The sequence below is a fragment of the Phaenicophaeus curvirostris genome, chromosome 9, assembly GCF_032191515.1.
Source record: "Phaenicophaeus curvirostris isolate KB17595 chromosome 9, BPBGC_Pcur_1.0, whole genome shotgun sequence".
NCBI classification, from domain to species: domain Eukaryota; kingdom Metazoa; phylum Chordata; class Aves; order Cuculiformes; family Cuculidae; genus Phaenicophaeus; species Phaenicophaeus curvirostris.
The window spans coordinates 31,987,288-32,005,854 of record NC_091400.1 but is presented as its reverse complement, the minus strand read 5'-3'; the positions used below and the strand labels follow the sequence as shown (position 1 = coordinate 32,005,854).

Genomic DNA, 18,567 nt, shown 5'->3' with positions numbered 1-18,567 from the left:
GTAGGGAGAGGGATGAGGTCAAACTGCAGCTGCTCGCTGAGACTCCTTGGGAACAAAGATTAACGATTCTCTCCTCTGGGAGCAGAAGGTTGGTGCTACTGGCAAAATGGCACACTGCTTTAAACCAGTTGATGCTCCATGTCTCAAAACATCAAAAGCTCATCACCCCGCTCAGATCTGTGTGCCTGTGGATGGATGGATGCACGCATGCTTGTCACCAGCCTAGGAACACAAAGCTCCATAACCCAGGCTCAACACAGGGGCAGAGGCCACGTCTTGCAAGAGCCCTGGTGTCTGTTTTAAGCATCCTCCTTGGGCAGACCCAGAAGTTTTCATCCAACATGTGCTCAAGAGCAACGCAGCGACAGTCACACATGTGCTTTCACTTTGTCACTGGAAAATTTCAGAGATTTCTGCTAAAAAAACGCCTTCAATATGGAGCAGCAGCTTGAACACTGCATTCTGGACGTTGCTGTAGCCTCAATACATGTATGAGTAATGAACACTTATAAGAGAGCGACTGACTCAGGACAACGGCATGATCCAGCAGCCTGTGTGCTAAGCTGTACGTTGAAAGGAAAGCCAAGAGAGCTCTCCTGAAGCCAAGAGCTTATTCATAATAAAAAAATGAACTTTGGATCAAATAAAGCCATTCACAAATTCAGATTTAGCAGCTGCAGCAGAGCGCAGAAAGCTGATTTATCTTCCCAGATTACTGCATCCCAAGCGTGCTGACATGTCGGGGCCCTGCTCGCAGCCCCCTGGGGGACTTTGGCCCTTCAGGTGAGGTAAATGCAGGACATCCCTTGCACCCAGTCCACAGTACAGGAGTGCCATGGGCCTTTTGCCTTCGGGAGAGTGCCAGATGCAGCACTGAAGGGGGTTCATGTGTGTGCTGGCATCCAGGGCTGCACTGCTCGATGAAGACCAAGAGCACATCAGAGCTGGAGTCAGGAACCCATCTCCTTCAGACAGTTTCTCTGGAAATGCCCAGAGTGCCATGGCACTGAAACCCTCTCCCATTGCAGCCCTGAGACTGGCACAAGCCCCAGTCACCCCTTGTGTCCTGGCAGGTCGGGAAACAATGGCAGCAAGAAGCCACACAGCTTCTTTTAAGGAATATTTTCTAATCCTAATACAATTAACAGCAGGCTGTAATTGAGCATCGCCAAATCAGTCTCCTTCAGACATCTCCCTGTGGGGGAAGGGCAGCAAGGCAGCCCTGGCTCAAGCTCAGCAGGATCATGCGGTCATATCTTCCTGTAACCCTGAGGAGGAAGGACAGGGGCCAAGGGATCCAGAGGACCTCTGACAGGCAGCCCACTGTCTCCCACAGGGCTTCGTTTCTAAAGACAGTACCTACCTAATGGCCCGAGTCGTCAGTGGAAGGCGAGGAGAAGGATGGAGAGACTGCTGCTGGCAGCGGTCCAAGGAAGTCCTTCCTTCCCAAGGTTTCCTCCTGAAGGAGAAGGGCCAGGGCGAGTGGGGTTTACTGGACGGTAGCCTGGATCCCCATCCTTGATATTCCAGACAGGGTTCTGGAACCATCTCCGTCACCCAATAGATCAGGACACAGCTGACTTGAAAAGGTTGTCACGAGGTTCTTCAATAAGGAAGGCTATCATCCCTCTATGAAAAGCCCTGTATTGCGTTCAAGAGTTTTTTTTGCTTTCTGTGTGAAGTAAAGGCTCAAGCTACTGGCTTGAATCAAAACAGAGCAAGCCACCATTCATAAAGGAAGTTTAACTAGTAATTTTACTACAATTCATTTCTTCAACTGCAGAGAGCACACAGGAAACATGCTTTATAAAGACAACAAGCCTATCTGATCCTACAATAGCAAGAATCTAATGCAGATTAAACAGGAACTGGCACATCAGTTAAAAGCATTCACCCCTTCAGAAATTAATCAACTTAATTAAAAAAAAAGCCTTCACTAAAAAAATGCCCTTCTAGAAGGACAGGTGTACCCAGTGAGCAAGAGATGATTATACGAGTGATGCAGGGCAGCTGACGGAGCTGATGTGGGGAAGGCTCACGTCAGAGAGCATTTATGACCCTCTTGCTAAGGCGAGATGAGTCACGTTCGCTTGCACAGGCAGAGGAGCCACACGTGGACCTTTGCTCCATGCTGCATCCGTAGCGGCCGGGGCACAAAGAGCCTTCCGCAGCCTGCAGGCACCTGGGCCACCCGGCAGCCTTGGGACAGGTGGGAGACACAGCCGGTCCCCTCACACACCACACAGATGTCCCCATTGGTGCATGTAGCAGGATCCCACGCTGCTCCTGGTCTGGGGCAGAGATGGCACCAGGAGAAGAGAGATAGCACTTTCCAACTGATTGAGGAGCTAAAGATTTCAAGTGCAAGGACTGTAGGTATGAAGAATCATAGAATAGTTTGGGTTGGAAGGGACCTTAAAGATCACCTAGTCCCAACCCCCCTGCAATGGGCAGGGACACCTCCCACTAGACCCGGCTGCCCAAGGCCCATCCAACCTGGCCTAGAACACCTCCAGGGATGGGGAAGCCACAGCTTCCCTGGGCAACCTGGGCCAGTGCTTCATGGTGAAGACATTCCTCCCTATATCAAGCCTAAATCTGCCCCTCTCCAGTTTATACCCATTCCCCCTTGTCCTATCACCACAACCCTTTATAGTCCCTATCCAGCTTTCTGGTAGGACCCTTTCAGGTACTGGAAGGTCACTATAAGATCTCCTTAGAGCCTTCTCTTCTCCAGGCTGAACAACCCCAACTCTCTCAGCCTCTCTGATATGGGAGGTGCTCCAGCCCTCAGATCATCTTTGTCACCCTCCTCTGGACCCGTTCCAACAGCTCCATATCCTTCTTATGTTGAAGATTCCAGAACTGGACACAATACTCCAGATAAGGTCTCACAAGGGAGGAACAGAGGGGCAGAATCACCTCCCTTGCCCTGCTGGCCACGCTTGTTTCGATGCAGCCCAGGACACAGTTGGCCTTCTGGGCTGTGAGTGCACACTGCTGGCTCATTTTGAGATTCTCATCGACCACCACCACGAAGTCCTTCTCTGCAGGGCTGCTCTCTATCCTGTCATCCCCCATCATGTACTGAAACTGAGGATTTCCCCAACCCAGATGTAGCACCTTGCACTTGGCCTTGTTGAACCTCATGAGGTTCTCACAAGCCCACTTCTCCAGCCTGTCCAAGTCTCTCTGGATGACATCCCGTCCCTCTGGTGTGGAAGTTCTTTAAAATCTTTTTAAGAACACAAGCACTCCAGAAATGGAGGTATTAAGCCCCATTTCTGTTATTGCTGCCAGACATAAGAAGCATATTTTGGATGTGCATAATCTCAGGATGTGTAGAAGTTCATGAAGTAACTAACACAAATCCCACATGTTCTGTAAAAGTACTTATGGAGTGCAAAACAGAAGCACCAAGCAGATTTAAAAAGAATAAGCCAGGCACCAGTTGAGTCATCATCTGCCTTGCAGGACAGAGACAGGCAAGCAGCTTCCTGAAGTCTTCTATGAGGCAGAAGTTGGGAGTTTGTTGCTCAGCTCACATACTCTCATTCACCTTGATCCCAGCGCCAGCAATGAGTACTTACAGAAAGAACAAAATGTATCAATGCTGAAAAACAACAGCTGCAAGTTTTTCAACATTTAAGAGCCTTCACATTGCTTTTTGGGTTTAAAGTCCCACCTTGGCACCCAAGCATTAAACTGGGAAGTATCTGCGTTGCCCCATTGTGTCACTAGGCTTCATCAGCCAAGTGGCTGCTTGTGCCATTAACAACGTACAGCTACTGTATGAAGGTCTTCATTCCAGAGAAGCAAGCACCTTTCTCTATGCAGAGCTATCCCTAAGTTTCCAAGAATCTCCTATTTCTCCTTGGCCCAAAGCAGCCTTTCTGTATGTGCAATGTGGAGGCGCTCAATACTTTGCAAATATCTGCTTAACTAACACAAATGGGATGAATTTTTGAGCCTTACCCAGAGAGGCAGGAGGACTCCCTCCGTAAGAGCTTTTACCCTTCGGTTTATCAATGCTGCTCACCCCAGACCACACACCAACCAGCCCTCTGCTGAAAGTCCCATCCTGCCACACAAACCTTGCTCGGTGTGAAAAGGGGAATTGTAGCTGCAGTTTTAGACACTGCCATTTGAGTTTACAAAAGAAACGAGCAAATAAATGCAATTCAGGAAACACTACAGAAATTTCGTATTTACATTATTCGTAAAAGTTTTTAGAGAAACAAGTTTTAAGGCTCTTTCTCCAGACATCTTTCCTCACCATGTAGATGCAGCCTGGCCCTCCCACCCTGGGAAGCAGAGCCGCAGATAGGGCTGCTCCATGAAGCCTGGCCCCCTGGCTTCCACTGAAAGCACCCATCACAACCCCTGCTCCTGCATCGATCCAACCAGCACTGAGCACACAGCAGGCTGGTGACACCACCGAGGGACACCCACCTCTGCTCACCATGGGCACAAAGAACAGATACCCAAAGCTTCAGATGGGGCTTGGAGACACTCAGTCCAGGGAGCAGCTTGCTGGGCTTCCAAAGGAGGTGTTAAGCCCTTCAGTTGATACAAATCTCCTTCAGCAGCTGAAATTACAGCCCATGTAAGCAGATTGCATTCTTGGGCATCCGCACAGCTCGTGTGCAGTTAGAAATAGCACAATGTATGGCCTGCTAGCATTTCAAACAAATACGTCTGGGAGGAGAGAGTGGAGGGAAAGAGGGGCAGCAGATGGCATAAACGGGGAGAAGCAGCATCGATCTAGATGTCTCCAAATGCAGTCGGGGTGGTCACAAGCCAAATGCGCAAGCACTTTCAGGAACAGGGAAATCAGCAGGATGCCACCAGATAGGCAGCTCCAGACATCCAAGGCTGGAGCACACAAGTATGCAATGCAGGCTACTTTAGACTTGTTCTCCTACTTTGTATTAGTATGCAGAGACACTGACTCCAAGCTGCTTGGAGGAAGAATGAAAAACAGTAATTAAACTGGATGCTTGGTTTTAGTTGACTGAACCATCTAGAAACCAGGCCAAGAAAAATCTCAAGCATTCATCTCTTGGGCTGAAATATTTCACTTGACCAGGCAGGTGTGTTGAAAATTTAGATATCACAGCAATCACCACCACAACTTTATATAAGTTTATATAAACTTTTTGTGCCACTTGCTAGAGCATAAGTAAGCGAAGAGGTAAAAGGAAAAAGAGTGATTTATGTTGTTTCATGAACTGCTGGCAAACAGTACTGGCCACATGCACACACAAAGCCCTGAACAGCTTTGAAGGTGAAGTCATAACCCAACGTTCCAAATTTTACGTTGGAGCTTACTATATATAGCAAGTATGCAATAAGCTTTGATTTTGCTGTACGTAGCAGCAGCATGCTTTTTGTGATGAATGCCCAAAAGTACTGATGCTGAGGGTCTATTAAGCTAGTAGCAGTAAAATTAAAATCTTCAGAAGCCAGTATTTTCAAGTTAAATGGTTCCACAGCTTGGGGGGGATAACAAGAGGGAGGAAAAGTAAAGGATTTTCCAGCCTGAAAAAGCAAATGAATATACATATTGTAAACTTGTTTCATGCGGAGATGTATATGAAAATCTACGAGCAATTTTTACTAAAAGCTTTACTGCATGAAAGGCTGTGGAGGGGTGATCTCTTATGAAGAGACATTTAGGAAGATTTCAGAGCAGAACAAACGACCCAGCCTTGAGGCACTGCAGGACTTGTTCAGCCTGCTGAGTGCCGCAGATCAACACTCTCCCCATAAAGTGGGGTTTGAGCAACACATATTCCTTGAAAAGCCCCTGATCTCATAATGTGATGCATTCCCTGCAGCAGTGATAGAGCAGCCTTAGGAAACATAGTTCTCCTTCCCACCTGAGCCAGAGCTGCAACCCCTTGCTTGTCCCCAACACCCTGTGTGTGACCCCAGCCACAAAGGGTCTGTCCCTGCTCCATGCAGGGATTCCCCTCCAGACCAAGCGGGTGCTCCACATGCTGCATAGCACACTCACCAACAGGATCTCTCTGTCAGATGAATGCAGCTTCCTGGGTGTGCCAGCAAACACCTTTGTTACAAACCTAGAAATAAGCTGGGCTACTCATTTCATCCTACTAGGGGACTTCAACTACCTTGTATCTACTAGAAAAGTGGCATGGCAAGCTTCAGGTAATCCAGGAAACACCTAGAGTGCATGAAAGATAATTTCTTAACCTAGGTAACCGACAGCCCTTCCCAACGGGATGTAATACTGGACCTGACGGTCACCAGTGCAAGTGAACTCATCACTGATGCCAAGATCAGAAGCAGACTGGGCTGCAGTGATCACACACTGATGGAGTTCAAGGTCCTAAGGGATACGGAACAGGTGAGGAGTATAGTCAGGATGCTAAATTTCAGGAAAGCAAACTTGCAGTTCTCCAAGGAGTTCAGCAGTAGGACTCCCTCGTACATGGTCCTCAGGGACAAAGGCTGGCAAATATTTAAGGACACTTTCCATAAAGTGCAAGAGGACTCAGTCCCCAACGCAGGAAATCAGGCAGGGAAGGAAAGAGACCAGCAAGGCCAAGTTGAGACCTGCTGGTCAAACTGGAGAGCAATAGGGAACTGCACAGGCAGTGCAAGCAGGGACAGGGAACCTGGGGAGAGGATAGGGACGCTGCCTGGCTGTGTAGGGACGGGGTCAGGAAGGTCAAGGTGCAGCTGGAGCTGAACTTCGCAAAGGAAGTGAAGACTAACAAGTGCTTCTATAGGTATGCAAACCACAAAATGAAGGTCAAAGAGAGCACACCCCCACCGATGACTGAAAATGGTGACTTTTTTGCCTTGGTCTTCACTGGCAACTGCTCTCCTCACCCATCCTGGGTCAATGAACAGCAAGATAGAGGCCAGGGGAGTATAGCTCCTCCCATTGCAGGGGAAGATCAGGTTCTTGACCACTTAAGGATCCTGAATATATATATATATATGTCTATGGGACCTGATGAGACGTATCCAAGAGTCCTGAGGGAACTGGCTGATACAGTTGCCAAGCCACCCTCTATATTTGAAAAGTCAAGGCAGTCAGAAGTCCCTGGTGACCAGAAGAAGGGCAACACTATGCCCATTTTCAAAAAGGGTAGAAAAGATGACCCTGGAAACTACCAACCTGTCAGCCTCACCTCTGTGCCTGGGAAGATCATGGAACAGATCCTCCTAGAAGCCATGCTAAAGCACACGCAGGTCAGGGAGGTGATTTGAGACAGCCAGCATGGTTTCACCAAGGGCAAGTCCTGCCTGACCAACCTAGTGGCTTTGAATGATGGAGCGACCACATCAGATGACAAATGCAATGGAAGTGATCTATCTGAATTTCTGTAAAGCCTTTGACACAGCCCCCACAACATCCTACTCTCTAAAGTGGAAAGATATGGGTTTGATGGGTGGACTGTTCGGTGAATAAGAAATCGGTTTGATAGTCACATTCAGAGAGTAGTGTTCAATGGCTTGATATCCAGATGGAGATCCACAACAGGCAGTGCAGGTATCACACCAGAAAGATGGGATGTCATCCAGAGGGACCTGGAGGAGTTCGAGAAGCAGGCCTGTGAGAGCCTCATGAGGCTGAATAAGGCCAAGTGCAAGGTCTTACACCTGGGTCAGGGCAATCCTTACTCCTGAGAAAACTGTGGAGGATGGAGTGCCGAAGAGTGCAGGTCCAGCTTGAATAACTCACCAGCGACCAGCTGCAGCACAGCCACCACTGCAGCACAGGCAGCATGCACAGAGGCTCTCCGTACAAGCAGAAGCTACAAAGCAGCATGAGAAGATGCTGACCAGGCATTTTTCTCCTGGCTAAACCCAGAGGTTCTTATTTGACTTCTATGGGTTGCTAGCCTGCCTGTTGTTTTCTCAGAGCCCCTGTTTTACCAGTCAGTTAATGAAAGGTTTTAATAAAGTAATTTCTTTTGGAAAAAAAAAAAAAAATCATAGCAGCTTTTCCAACCCAAACCAGGTTGGACTTTTTTAAAAAATGCAGTTGCTTCCAACTTGATACGCATTCACAAGCTACCTGAATAGTTTGTACATTCTTTCCAGTAATTACCTCTCATGCTTTGCAGAAGAGCATCACGTGCCAGAAGACAGTAAGTTTCACAGCAGCAAGGGTCAACAATCCCAAATTTCTGCTGTGCCCAGGGTTAGCACAAGTGGCCTTAGCAAAGCACTCCTGCTGAAGGCATCTCCTGGACTCTTCTTAATCTGTCCTAGTGATAAGAAGCCCTTGTGCAGCTGCCAGGGAAGTCACTGCACGACAGACTTTACAGCAGCAACGTACAATATTACCAGTCAGTTGCCTGCTTTTAGTAACTCCTTCAACAGATAGAAAGCTGCATTGTCTTGAAACGGCCTCGAAGCTATCAGATTTAACCGTAGCACAAGTGTCATTGTGGTCCGAGGACTCAGGAATTGCAAACATTAGTGAAAACTGAAGTTACACCCTTCCGGAAAGAACAGGCAATGAGCAACTGATGGAAACATTTCAGTTCCACCTTAAGAAAATTCAAGGAAACCAATAAAATTCAGTCCTCCTGAGTGAAGAGAATTGGATAAAGGGCAAGAGACTGAAAAAATGAATTGTTTTATAGGAGACATAACAAAACACCAGACATGCTGGTCTGATAGGAATTGAAGTAAACGCGTCTGAGGGAACATAGGAAGTTTTGCTCTGTTTTTCTAGTTTTGAGCAACTGCAGTAATTTATCCAGCTATTATTGTATCATCTCAAGACAGGCAGACTGTGTTGGCAGCCCACCTTAGACACATGGAAGGCAAAAAAATCATTCTTGGAAAGGTGGCTGAAGGAGGCCAATGACATGGCAATAGGCATTAAATTATCTATAGACTCACACAGAGAAGTTTGGCTGAAGAGGGCAGGAGGGGTCAGGCCTGATCCAGGCCATCCCATCATGTCCTTCTTATCAGACTCAACATTTCCTTTTCCCCAGGTTTACAGACCTGCTCCATTCCTTCTACTCTGTACCTATAGCTCAGATACCCATCATGTCTGTAATAACCCAGGTCTCCTCTGGAGCAAGTGCTTCTTTTCCTCCTTGAAGCCTTGCTTTACAGCCTTTCCTCCCACATCTCGTGGCCAGCTCTGACCATCGGCATAACATCTGCAGTGGTCCCACTGGTAAGAACAGGCTGCATTGTCCTTAGGCTAACGTGACTGAGCGAACATCCTCCCATTTTGACTCCCAGGTCTGGACTCTGAGCTCCTCCCTTCGAGCCAGACACTTTCCTACTCAGCACGGACTAAATAGCACGATCAATCTGACTGATCTAGGTGCCTCTTCACCCTGCCCACCTACAACTCAGGACAGCAAAGGTCAGTAGCACTGACAAGATCCACTCTGCTAAAGTTTTCCCAAAATACACATATACACACAGCGAAGACAGCTCAGAAGGATGAAGCTTTGCTGCTCCTTTAAAAGGAGCACTGTTCGTACACAAGTGATGGATTTTGACCACGACTCTTTCATTGGCAAGAAGAACATATTCTGGGCATCAGGTTTATTTATACTCCAGATCTAGCTAATAGGAATTTGGGTCCAATCCAAACGCTTTTGATATAATAAAGTCTTTAGCCAGAGCTAAGCATTATTTGAAGGGAGAAGATCAAGGATGAAGCTTAAATGCTGCTGCTGCAGTTAGAGATTTTTACTTCCTCAAGTGTCCAGTTGTCCAGACACCTTGAGCACACTGGATAAATATGCCACACTGCTTATTTACTTCAGCCAGGCTTGCTGGGACAAAATGACAACTCATGCAAAGCACTCAAGCAAGCGATGAAGTCCCGTGACAAAAGGTACCAAAAAAAAAATAAAAACCTTTTACCCGCTCAGGACTACACAAGCCCTGACCACCATAGTCCCACTGCATTACAATAGCTTAGGTAGAGAAGAACAGACAGTCTGCAGCAGGAGTGGTAGCAGCTTTTGTCTGCACAGTCTTTCTAGCATGAAAAAGAGTAGAAACTTCTAGGGGATGACATAGCAAACCACAGTCTATAAAGCACGACCTTTGACAACAAGACTCTTCCTAATGATGACTTGGTTTTCAGACAAAAAGTTAATCCCTCCCCCTGTTTAGCAGCATCACAGATGTCTTGTCTAGATAGTGATGACTGGAAGATTGTGAAATGATTCTAGATCTTATTCAAGCTGCTGGAATTTTCCCATGGACTTCAATGAGAGTAGCGTAGTAGTCAGCATCAACTGGAATTACAGATGGTATTTCTATTCCGAGGCACACCACATCCTGTAGTTTTAAATACCAAATTTTCATCCTGGGCAAAGTTTGGAATGTTTGATGAGAAAGGGAGTCCTATCCCTCTCTCCATGCTTGCAATCAGTAAAACGTGGAGGCATTACAGAGAATGAGCTCCCACGTTTCTGTTCCCACCTTATGTCCTCAAACAAAAAGGTTGCATAGGAAGCCCGAAATAATTGAATTGAATTTGATTCCCCAGCAACGCACCGAGATTTCAGACACAAGATAAACCCCAAGTGCCATGAGATATGTTGAAATTCTATTCCTCAGTTAAAGACAATTTTGGTACAATCACTCTGAATAAAGAAAGTGCCTTCATAAGAAATCCATACCAGAGGGGTCAGAGAACCTGCAGGGGAGCAAAGGGCCTCCAAGGGCCCTTAACTGTTACGGGTAACTGATGGGCATCAGTAGCTAAAAATGATAAATATAATCTCAATTCCAACAAGAGTATTAGTTCTTTGAACCAAGACATATTCCAAAGAAACTTAAAAGCCTAGTCCTCCAGCCACACAGGGTAACCTTTGATGCAAACTAAGTATCCTCAATACACACCACATCCTAGATGTAAATCATGCTAATAAGGACTAGTTTTATTAGCGCTTGGAGCAAGCGATGCTTGGTTCCTCACGATGTCAACTGCTTTTTTACACCTGTCCGGGAGAAGGGGCTCTAATTCCCACGGTCCCAATTCCCATGGTTTCCCCAAAGGTTTCAACCTAAACACTTAACTCTGAAATTTCCACCAAAAACTAATAGCCAGGCATTTAAGTTTAACAACTGCCAACCTCAGTTTTTAAGGAAAAACAAATGCAAACAAACAGTAGAATGTAGATTAAAAAACACAAGGAGGTTTTTCATGGGAAGCATTAGTCCAGCAGGGACTTACCTGATACTGGAGGCAAAGTTATGTCTCGAACTGTGTTAAGAGATCTCTTATTTCTGGAGTCAGATGCTCTACTGCCTTTGCAGCTTCTGTGATAGCTTTCCGATACATCCCTTTCTTCTTGCGATTAAATCTCAGTTTGAAAAATTCAGAGAAAGGAGAGAGTTTTGAAACAGATAAGAATGAAGTCGTTGGAGAACCAAACCATGATACTTTAGCTTCTCGCCACGAAGGTTCCCCATTTTCCTTCTGGCTAAGGTTTATGTCAAGAACACGTGCTGGCCACCATGGAAAACCATGAATTTTACCCCAAACAATATCCCCCACTGAAACAGTTCTTCCATCTTCTGTGACACATTTAGACACACTTTGGGTATGCAGTCTAACCGTCAGTGGTGGCACAATTTTACGCTCATCTTTTGAAGATGAAGAGACAGATGCATCATCACCAGGCAAAAAGTCACACATTTCTGGTGATGTTACTTCTGAACTAGAAGACTTGGATTCGTCTAGACTGTCGTTACTACACACTGATAAACTAGAAGAATCTGCTTTTCTTTTACGATAATTCATAAGGAAAGCCAAGTTATCATGTCCATCTTTACCCTGGGGAAATCTTTTAAAGTCATCGTCTTCACCTGAACTCCCTGAAGATATCTCAACTAAACTTCTGTCCGTGGATTCATCATTGTAAAATGCACCAGGATTGGACTCCCTGCTGTTTTGAAGGACATTAATTTCGTCAATAAGTTCTGCCTTATAAATTGAAACACTCTGACCATCATTTATGCGATGGGGCTTCAGCCGTATCTTTGGGGGTGGGACATCCGCACTGGAATGCACCGGCCGCGTGAGCTTCAGTTTTGGAATGGAAGCAAGCTGGCTGCCTGCTGATTTGTCCATTAAACATTTGGTTTCTCGACACCGTTCAGAGTCTCTGGTCTCCTCTTGGTCCTCCCCTCCATTCTGCAATATTCGCTCTGGACAAAATGGTTTGACTGAGCCATGAACCCGGGAAGGGATTTTTACAACTTCACCTTTCCCTTGTGGAGTACTGTAGGATATTTTTATAACTGGTGTTCGATGTACTAGTTCCCCAGAAAACTTGTCATCCTCTCTCTTCTCTCTTTTGTTCCTTTTCTCCACGTAATCAGAGTCGCTGTGCTTTTTCTGCTCTTTGTCCTGAATGCTCAGCTTCCTCCTGGTTTTAGCATTCTGTCTAGCAGTGTTTGCATCCTCGGGATTCAGAGTGTTTTTACACTTCTCACAGAGCACCTGCCTCGGTCGCAGCCTGATAGTGCTCATGATAAGCCTTCCCGGGTCTCTATTCCGCGACAAACGCCTCCTCGTCCTCTTTATAGTCCGCGGTGGTGGCTGAGGAACCCACTGGTTGTACGTGTGCCGCAGCCACAGTGGGCGAGGAAAGGGAGCTCCCTCAAAGTAGGGGGGATAAGGAGGAACCCCGCCGGGCGGCGGGGGAGGCAGCAGGGGAGGTACTTGCTCATCACTGTTTCCCTTAAGAGGCTTTTCACCAGCGGGCTGCAGCTCCATCTCGCCCTGCACAGCATCTCCACCATCAGCAACTCCATTAGCACAAGCGTCAGCAGGAGGGTCCTCGTGCTTGGGAAAGGCGGATGGGAGACAAAACAATCCGGACCTAAAACAGGTTGAGAAGGACAAGGGAGGGAGAGAGAAAAAGAGTCAAGATGTTTGAAAGAGGCTTCTCTGGGAAGACTGTGTTTAACAAACATGCTAGTTTCTTTCAAAACAAAACAACTCCACCCACTAAACTCACTTCCCTCAAAAATCCTCCCACAACTTCTACACACTAAAAACACAACACTTTCCCTTGAATTTTAAGACCAATTCTGTCACTGTAATAAACACCATTTCAAAACTTTGGGTGTCCTACTCTTCTGCCAGAACACGCACAGAGATCCAAATCTCCAGTTCCACGAACTCTTGGCACAAAGTTTTGCTGTAAGAAATTTGAAGTTATATCATGCAAAGCAGTTTATTTTATCAGGAGGTTAGTAAAGCCATGAGGAGGGCTGTGACATAGATTATGCAAGCCTTCTCGGAACTACTAAATTTCCTCTTCTCACACTGTACTCGCATGGATGAATTTTCAGCTTCTTATTCAAAATCTGAACCTGACTTGAATGAGTAACTTGCACCTTCAACCCACAGGTCCACTAGCCCACAGCTCTGCTCCTCTTCCACCGGTCATTCCATATATGACTATTTGTTACAATAAGGAATACACTACTACTTCAGAAGAACAAAATTAAGAATGATGATGTGGTATTGTCCAGCACCAAGTTTAATTACAGGCTACCAAAGTCTGGATACAATATCTTGCACAGATAATACCAAAAGCAAATCCTCTGAAACACTGAAACTCACAACTGTTTGTCTTTGGGTTTTTGCACCAGGGTTTACGCCCTTGGTCTGACATTAGAAATATTATGCTAGCACAGCACTTGGACAAATATTTGTCCTGAAACACTGACTTGAAACAGGTAATGCTCACTGTCTTGGCTTTCCAGAGATATTTCTGTGGAGAGTGTGCTATCAGTGAAGTGTTTCAGCTTTTATAATGGTAACAAAACACTGTATGGGTGAGCCATGAAGAAGCCACAAGAGACGGGACAGCCACAGACCAAACGCTAGTTTTACTTTAGGATGCTACATTCCCCATCGCCCATGTCTTGGTGGTGTTACAGAGAGAAGGGCTTTGGCAGCTTTCATGCAGAAGGGCACCGAAGAGGAGTTGAAGGCATCCACCAAGTCACACCCCCCCTTATCAAGAGAAGCACAAAGTTACAGCTGTGTTCACCAACGGAGAGAAGCCTCTTCTCCCCAGCCAGGCACCAGGGCTCCCAGCACCCTCCCCAACTCTGCTCTGGGGCTGCACTGCTTTGCTGTGGGAAGGACCCTAAACCCACTCCTTCCCCTCACCACGTACAGGTGAGGAGGTCTCTCTCCTTCCCACAAGGGCATCAGCCAAAAGCGGTGTTACCAAAGGTCAGGAACCATCTGAGACCAGAGACCAAAAGAGCAGGGCTTTTAAAGCAATTACAGGAGAATGGGGAACATGGATCCCATTTAACATGGCCCTAAGCTTTTGGCTCTATTCTCCTCTCCTCAGACAACTACAGACTGTAACTCTCTCACCTGATTTCCATGAAGACTCCCACCAAGTTTAAAAATAAAGCCAAGTCACTGTCCTTCTCTGAAATAAAAAGAACCACTGAATTATCTGGATTCTGAAAAGTCCTTTCCATTATCCAATGAGTAAGAGTGCAAGAACATGCTGTTTAGATGACAGTTTAGTTTAACTGGGAAGCTCGAAGTTTGAATGCTAGCGAGTTAAGAGGATTAAGCTGCTGAAACCACATAATTCGGAACAAAATGTTTTTGTTCTAAGATGTTTCTTTTAAACAGAGACAACAGAGAAGGTAGGTGTCTTTCAAATGACAACTAAAAAAGCAGGTACAATTTGTACAGCCAAACAAAGATGTCAGCATCATCCATAAAGCCACTGGAAGTGACACAATTTCCAAAGGTCTGGCTATAAATTTCAGTTATTTTATGCAATGAGATTGTTTGATTTGGTCACACCAGAAAACTGTACAAGTCTTCCGTTCCTTGTGTGGAAACAAGCCCATCTCCCTCTGCTCCTGCAGGCAAACCCAGATCCTGTTTGCTCTCCACAGCCTGGCTCCCAGCAGGCAGGTCCATCATATCCATTTCCTTCCCAATGATCCAGTGTGGCACGAAGCTTCTCACTTGGCAAAAGCAAAGCGCTCAAACGTAAACTTCAGGGGATGATTTATGCTTGTAAAGTTAACATATTAGAACACTGTGACTCCGCTAGGTTTGAAACAGCCCACACTGCCACAAGAATGTGTTCCTACAGACCCCGGCCTCACAGAAGCATGTGTGTCAAGAAACAAGCATAGCTATGGTCTGGTACCTTCTGCCATCACGTGGCCCTGGACTATGGTTATCTTGGACTGTGGTGGAACTGGGAGCAGGCACAGGCCCTCAGCAGCCCTCCCACTCCATCAGGTGAGGAGGTGCAGGCCAGCAGGGACATCAGGGCACATGCCTGCACCATGCTGGTAGCTCGTGACAAGCGCTTTGGAGAAGTGCAGGGGCTGTTAAGTCATTTTAACCAGAAGCCTTTTAGTCTGGGGTGCTGCTATTTCAGACTTGATACAAAAGTACAAGGAAAAAGGTCCAAACGATCAGGAATGGTATCCTCACCCAGACTCCTCATCACCCTGTGACAGGGCACTGCTCCAGCAGCCCTTCATCCCAAAGACGCAGCAGCACCAGTAGTCTGAGAGAAAATACACCACCTGCCTTGTCCGAGGGATTACAGGAACCAGCCAGGCTGAGCAACAAAGCAGCTTAAGATTCATTTTCAATGGCAGCAACTTCCACACAATCAGGTAGCGGCTCTGGCAGGGATGCTGCGGTCAGGCAGGGACAGATGAGGCCAGCACAGTGGTGCAACAGAATCTTTCTACACTGGTGCTGGGGTGAGCAGCTCACAGCAGCATCCAGCAGTGCCAGGGAAGAGGCATGCTCTGCACAGCCACAGCACCAGGTGCTGGGAATTTTAAGATACACAGTCAGGCGTGCTGACAACACAGCTAAATCCTTCCTGCTCTGTTCAGGGCTTGGGGCGCCATGGCACAGAGGCAGGCACAGAGGCTCCCTCCTTTCCCTGCTAGCACTCACGAGAACTCCTGCCTTGGGAAGCTTCAACAAGGCACCCGGCATCTCCTGCGTACCCTGGACTGGATGCTCCTACTAGCAGACAAGGGCAGCCCCTGCAGCTCCTATGGCTCCAGCCAGGACACCAGAAACCTGCATATGCCCCCACGTGCCATGAGGTGACCACACTGGTGCCCTGGCACAGCCATAGATGCACAGATAGTGGATGTGTCTGCTCCCAGGGGCCTCTAGTCCTTTTCCTTCATACTGGAAGTGTCTCTGAAGGATAAGAAAGCAGTTCTGCTGAAAAGTCATCCCTTTTCCAGTCTGTCTGCCACGTAAGTTCTTGGCAGAGGCAAGAAGAGTTCTATTGTCTTGCTCACATACCTGCCCACCCCTTCAATGGTAAAGTGCACCCCAGCCCTACTCCTCAGGCACAAGGGAAACAGCTCTAGAGAGGCCATGCACACAGCATCTTGTATCTTGTCACCACATCACCCATTCAGCACAAGAGAACCACTGCCCAAGGCTGCTTTTTGTTTCTCTCTCTCTCTCCACACTCTAAGGTCCTGTCAGGGATGCACTGGAAAACTAAGCTTCTCCAGGCTCCTTCAGCCATAGGAAAACCAACTAAAACCAACTAAGTCCTACCCTTGGAGAGCGTTAGCCAGCTGCTGTGCCTGCAGCCCCTGGTGCTCCCTCAGTGCTGCCCCCTCACCCAGCCTGAAGCTGCCTTCCATGCAGGTACAGCTCCTTGTATAAAAGGATTTAGCTCCGGTGTATTTCCACCCACTGCAGAACAAGAAATGTTTCATGTGACAAACTTTGCTTTCCAGAAGCTCACTTTTACCACAAGGAGAAATACCAATTCCACTAGCTTTCCCTACATCCCCCACGGGTTTTTTTGGGGTTTTTTTGCACAAATCTGGGTGTAATTAATGTATTTCTATCTACTCACTGTCACTATGGATTCTGCATATCTAAACCCATTCAACTAAGATAAAGGTGCCCGACTTTAAAGGTTACCAGCATCTGTGCATGTGCAGGTATTAGAGGCATCAGGAAATGCCGCAGAGTGTGATTCCACTCTGTTTATAATCTCCCTTTCTGGGGCAGACATAGTCAAATGCACTAATCCAGCCTCTGCTTGGAATAGAAGACATCATCCTCCAATTTATACTCAAGCATAATTAAAAAGCAACTAATTATAAGTTCAGTTGCAACAAAATTGCCAAGTCTTGTTATCAAAATCACTCTAACTGCAGCCAAAATGCATTTAATTCCCATGATCACGGATGCTATGCAGCTTACTGTCTAGAAGAGTGAAGTTATCAGCACAAAATAACAGCCAATGACTTGATAATAAGTACTGGTGCTCCCCACATGCACTATCTTGGTCAAAAAAAGAGATGCTTGCAGGAAGCCAATAACCATTTTTTTTTCTTCAAATAATTCCCCAGCTACTGGAGAAATCAGGTATGTATTTTTAACTATATTCCACTGTTCCCAAAGGCACTGTGGAGAAGGCAGGCTGGAGGCAGGCAGATCGGTGCACAGGGTAGGTAGGCAGCAGGTGGGAAGGAGGCAGGTTCCTGCCCACAGCCACCCCTGCTGCCCACGCCAGCTGCCTGCAGGCTGAGCCCCCGCAAACCGGGGCAGGCGGTTTCAGGCTCAAACCTGTGCTGGCTTCTTCACAGCTGAAATAACGGGAGTCAGACAGTGGGACCTGGATGGAGAAGGTTCTCCTGGGCTCTCAGGGTCACAGGCGTGCCCAGCTCCTACAGTAGTTAGCCACTACGTTTTAGGAGAAATAAAAAAAAAAAGATTTGTGCCTTATGTAATGCTAAAACCAGTTTAACAAAGAAAAGAAAGCCGTAGAGCCACCATACAGGCTTTTCCTCTCTTTCTTTTGATGTTCTCCCCTCTTTTTGTACAGTTCAAACAACCCGTTCCTGTCATCCTATCCCACTGCCCAGTTTTCCCTCTCTGGTGGGACTGAACTGCCTGCAGAGCAATGACTGCTGCCCACCCAGGAGGAATGGGCAGAGCACCAGCAGCCCCAGTGCACAGGTCAGCGGGAGACACTGTTCCACCAGCATGGCAATGGGAAGGAGGAGGAATAACCCTTTTGCCCCATCTCTGATTTCACTAGTTTTGGGGTCTTCCAATTTCAGCACCAAGCTGACAAATTCCTGCTGCCTTTGGGACACATCTCCACCTTTACCTTCCAAACACCAGCAGACCGACCCCTGTATGGTGCTGTGGTGGGCAAGACTTCTTCCCTCCACATGCTAAATGTATGGTTGCTGCAGTGAAGAAGGTGCTATTGGCCTATTCCTCACACCTACCTGAAGTCACTAAGGTCCACCAGGAGCCTCCCCTGTGACACTGCTGAGAGCCACAACCAGAGGCCATGGTTCTCTAGCCACGTGATGGCCACCACGTGTCATGGGCTAGTGATGGTTGTCACAGCCCAGCCATGGCTGGGGACCACCAGGGATGGAAGGCGGCACCAGCAGTTGCTCTGCATTCAAGTTCTGTACAAGTTCTTTGCACAGGGAGAGGCTCTCCTCCCAGTGCTGCAAGAGACTCGTAGAAACTGAGATCTCTACCCACGGCTTCTAGAGAAATAGGTG

The 18,567-nt window shown here is 47.1% G+C and overlaps 1 protein-coding gene across 2 annotated transcripts in view; it reads right to left on the bottom strand.

Moving 5' to 3' along the window:
• Positions 1 to 18,567, bottom strand: part of PWWP2B (PWWP domain containing 2B) — a 66,731-nt gene that overhangs the window by 45,587 nt on the left and 2,577 nt on the right. For both annotated transcript variants that reach the window (XM_069863380.1, XM_069863379.1), the window contains exon 2: positions 11,207 to 12,860. In XM_069863380.1, coding sequence (XP_069719481.1) covers positions 11,225 to 12,860 — 1,636 coding nt within the window. In that variant the 3' untranslated portion in view covers positions 11,207 to 11,224. The remainder of the gene's footprint in view (positions 1 to 11,206; positions 12,861 to 18,567) is intronic.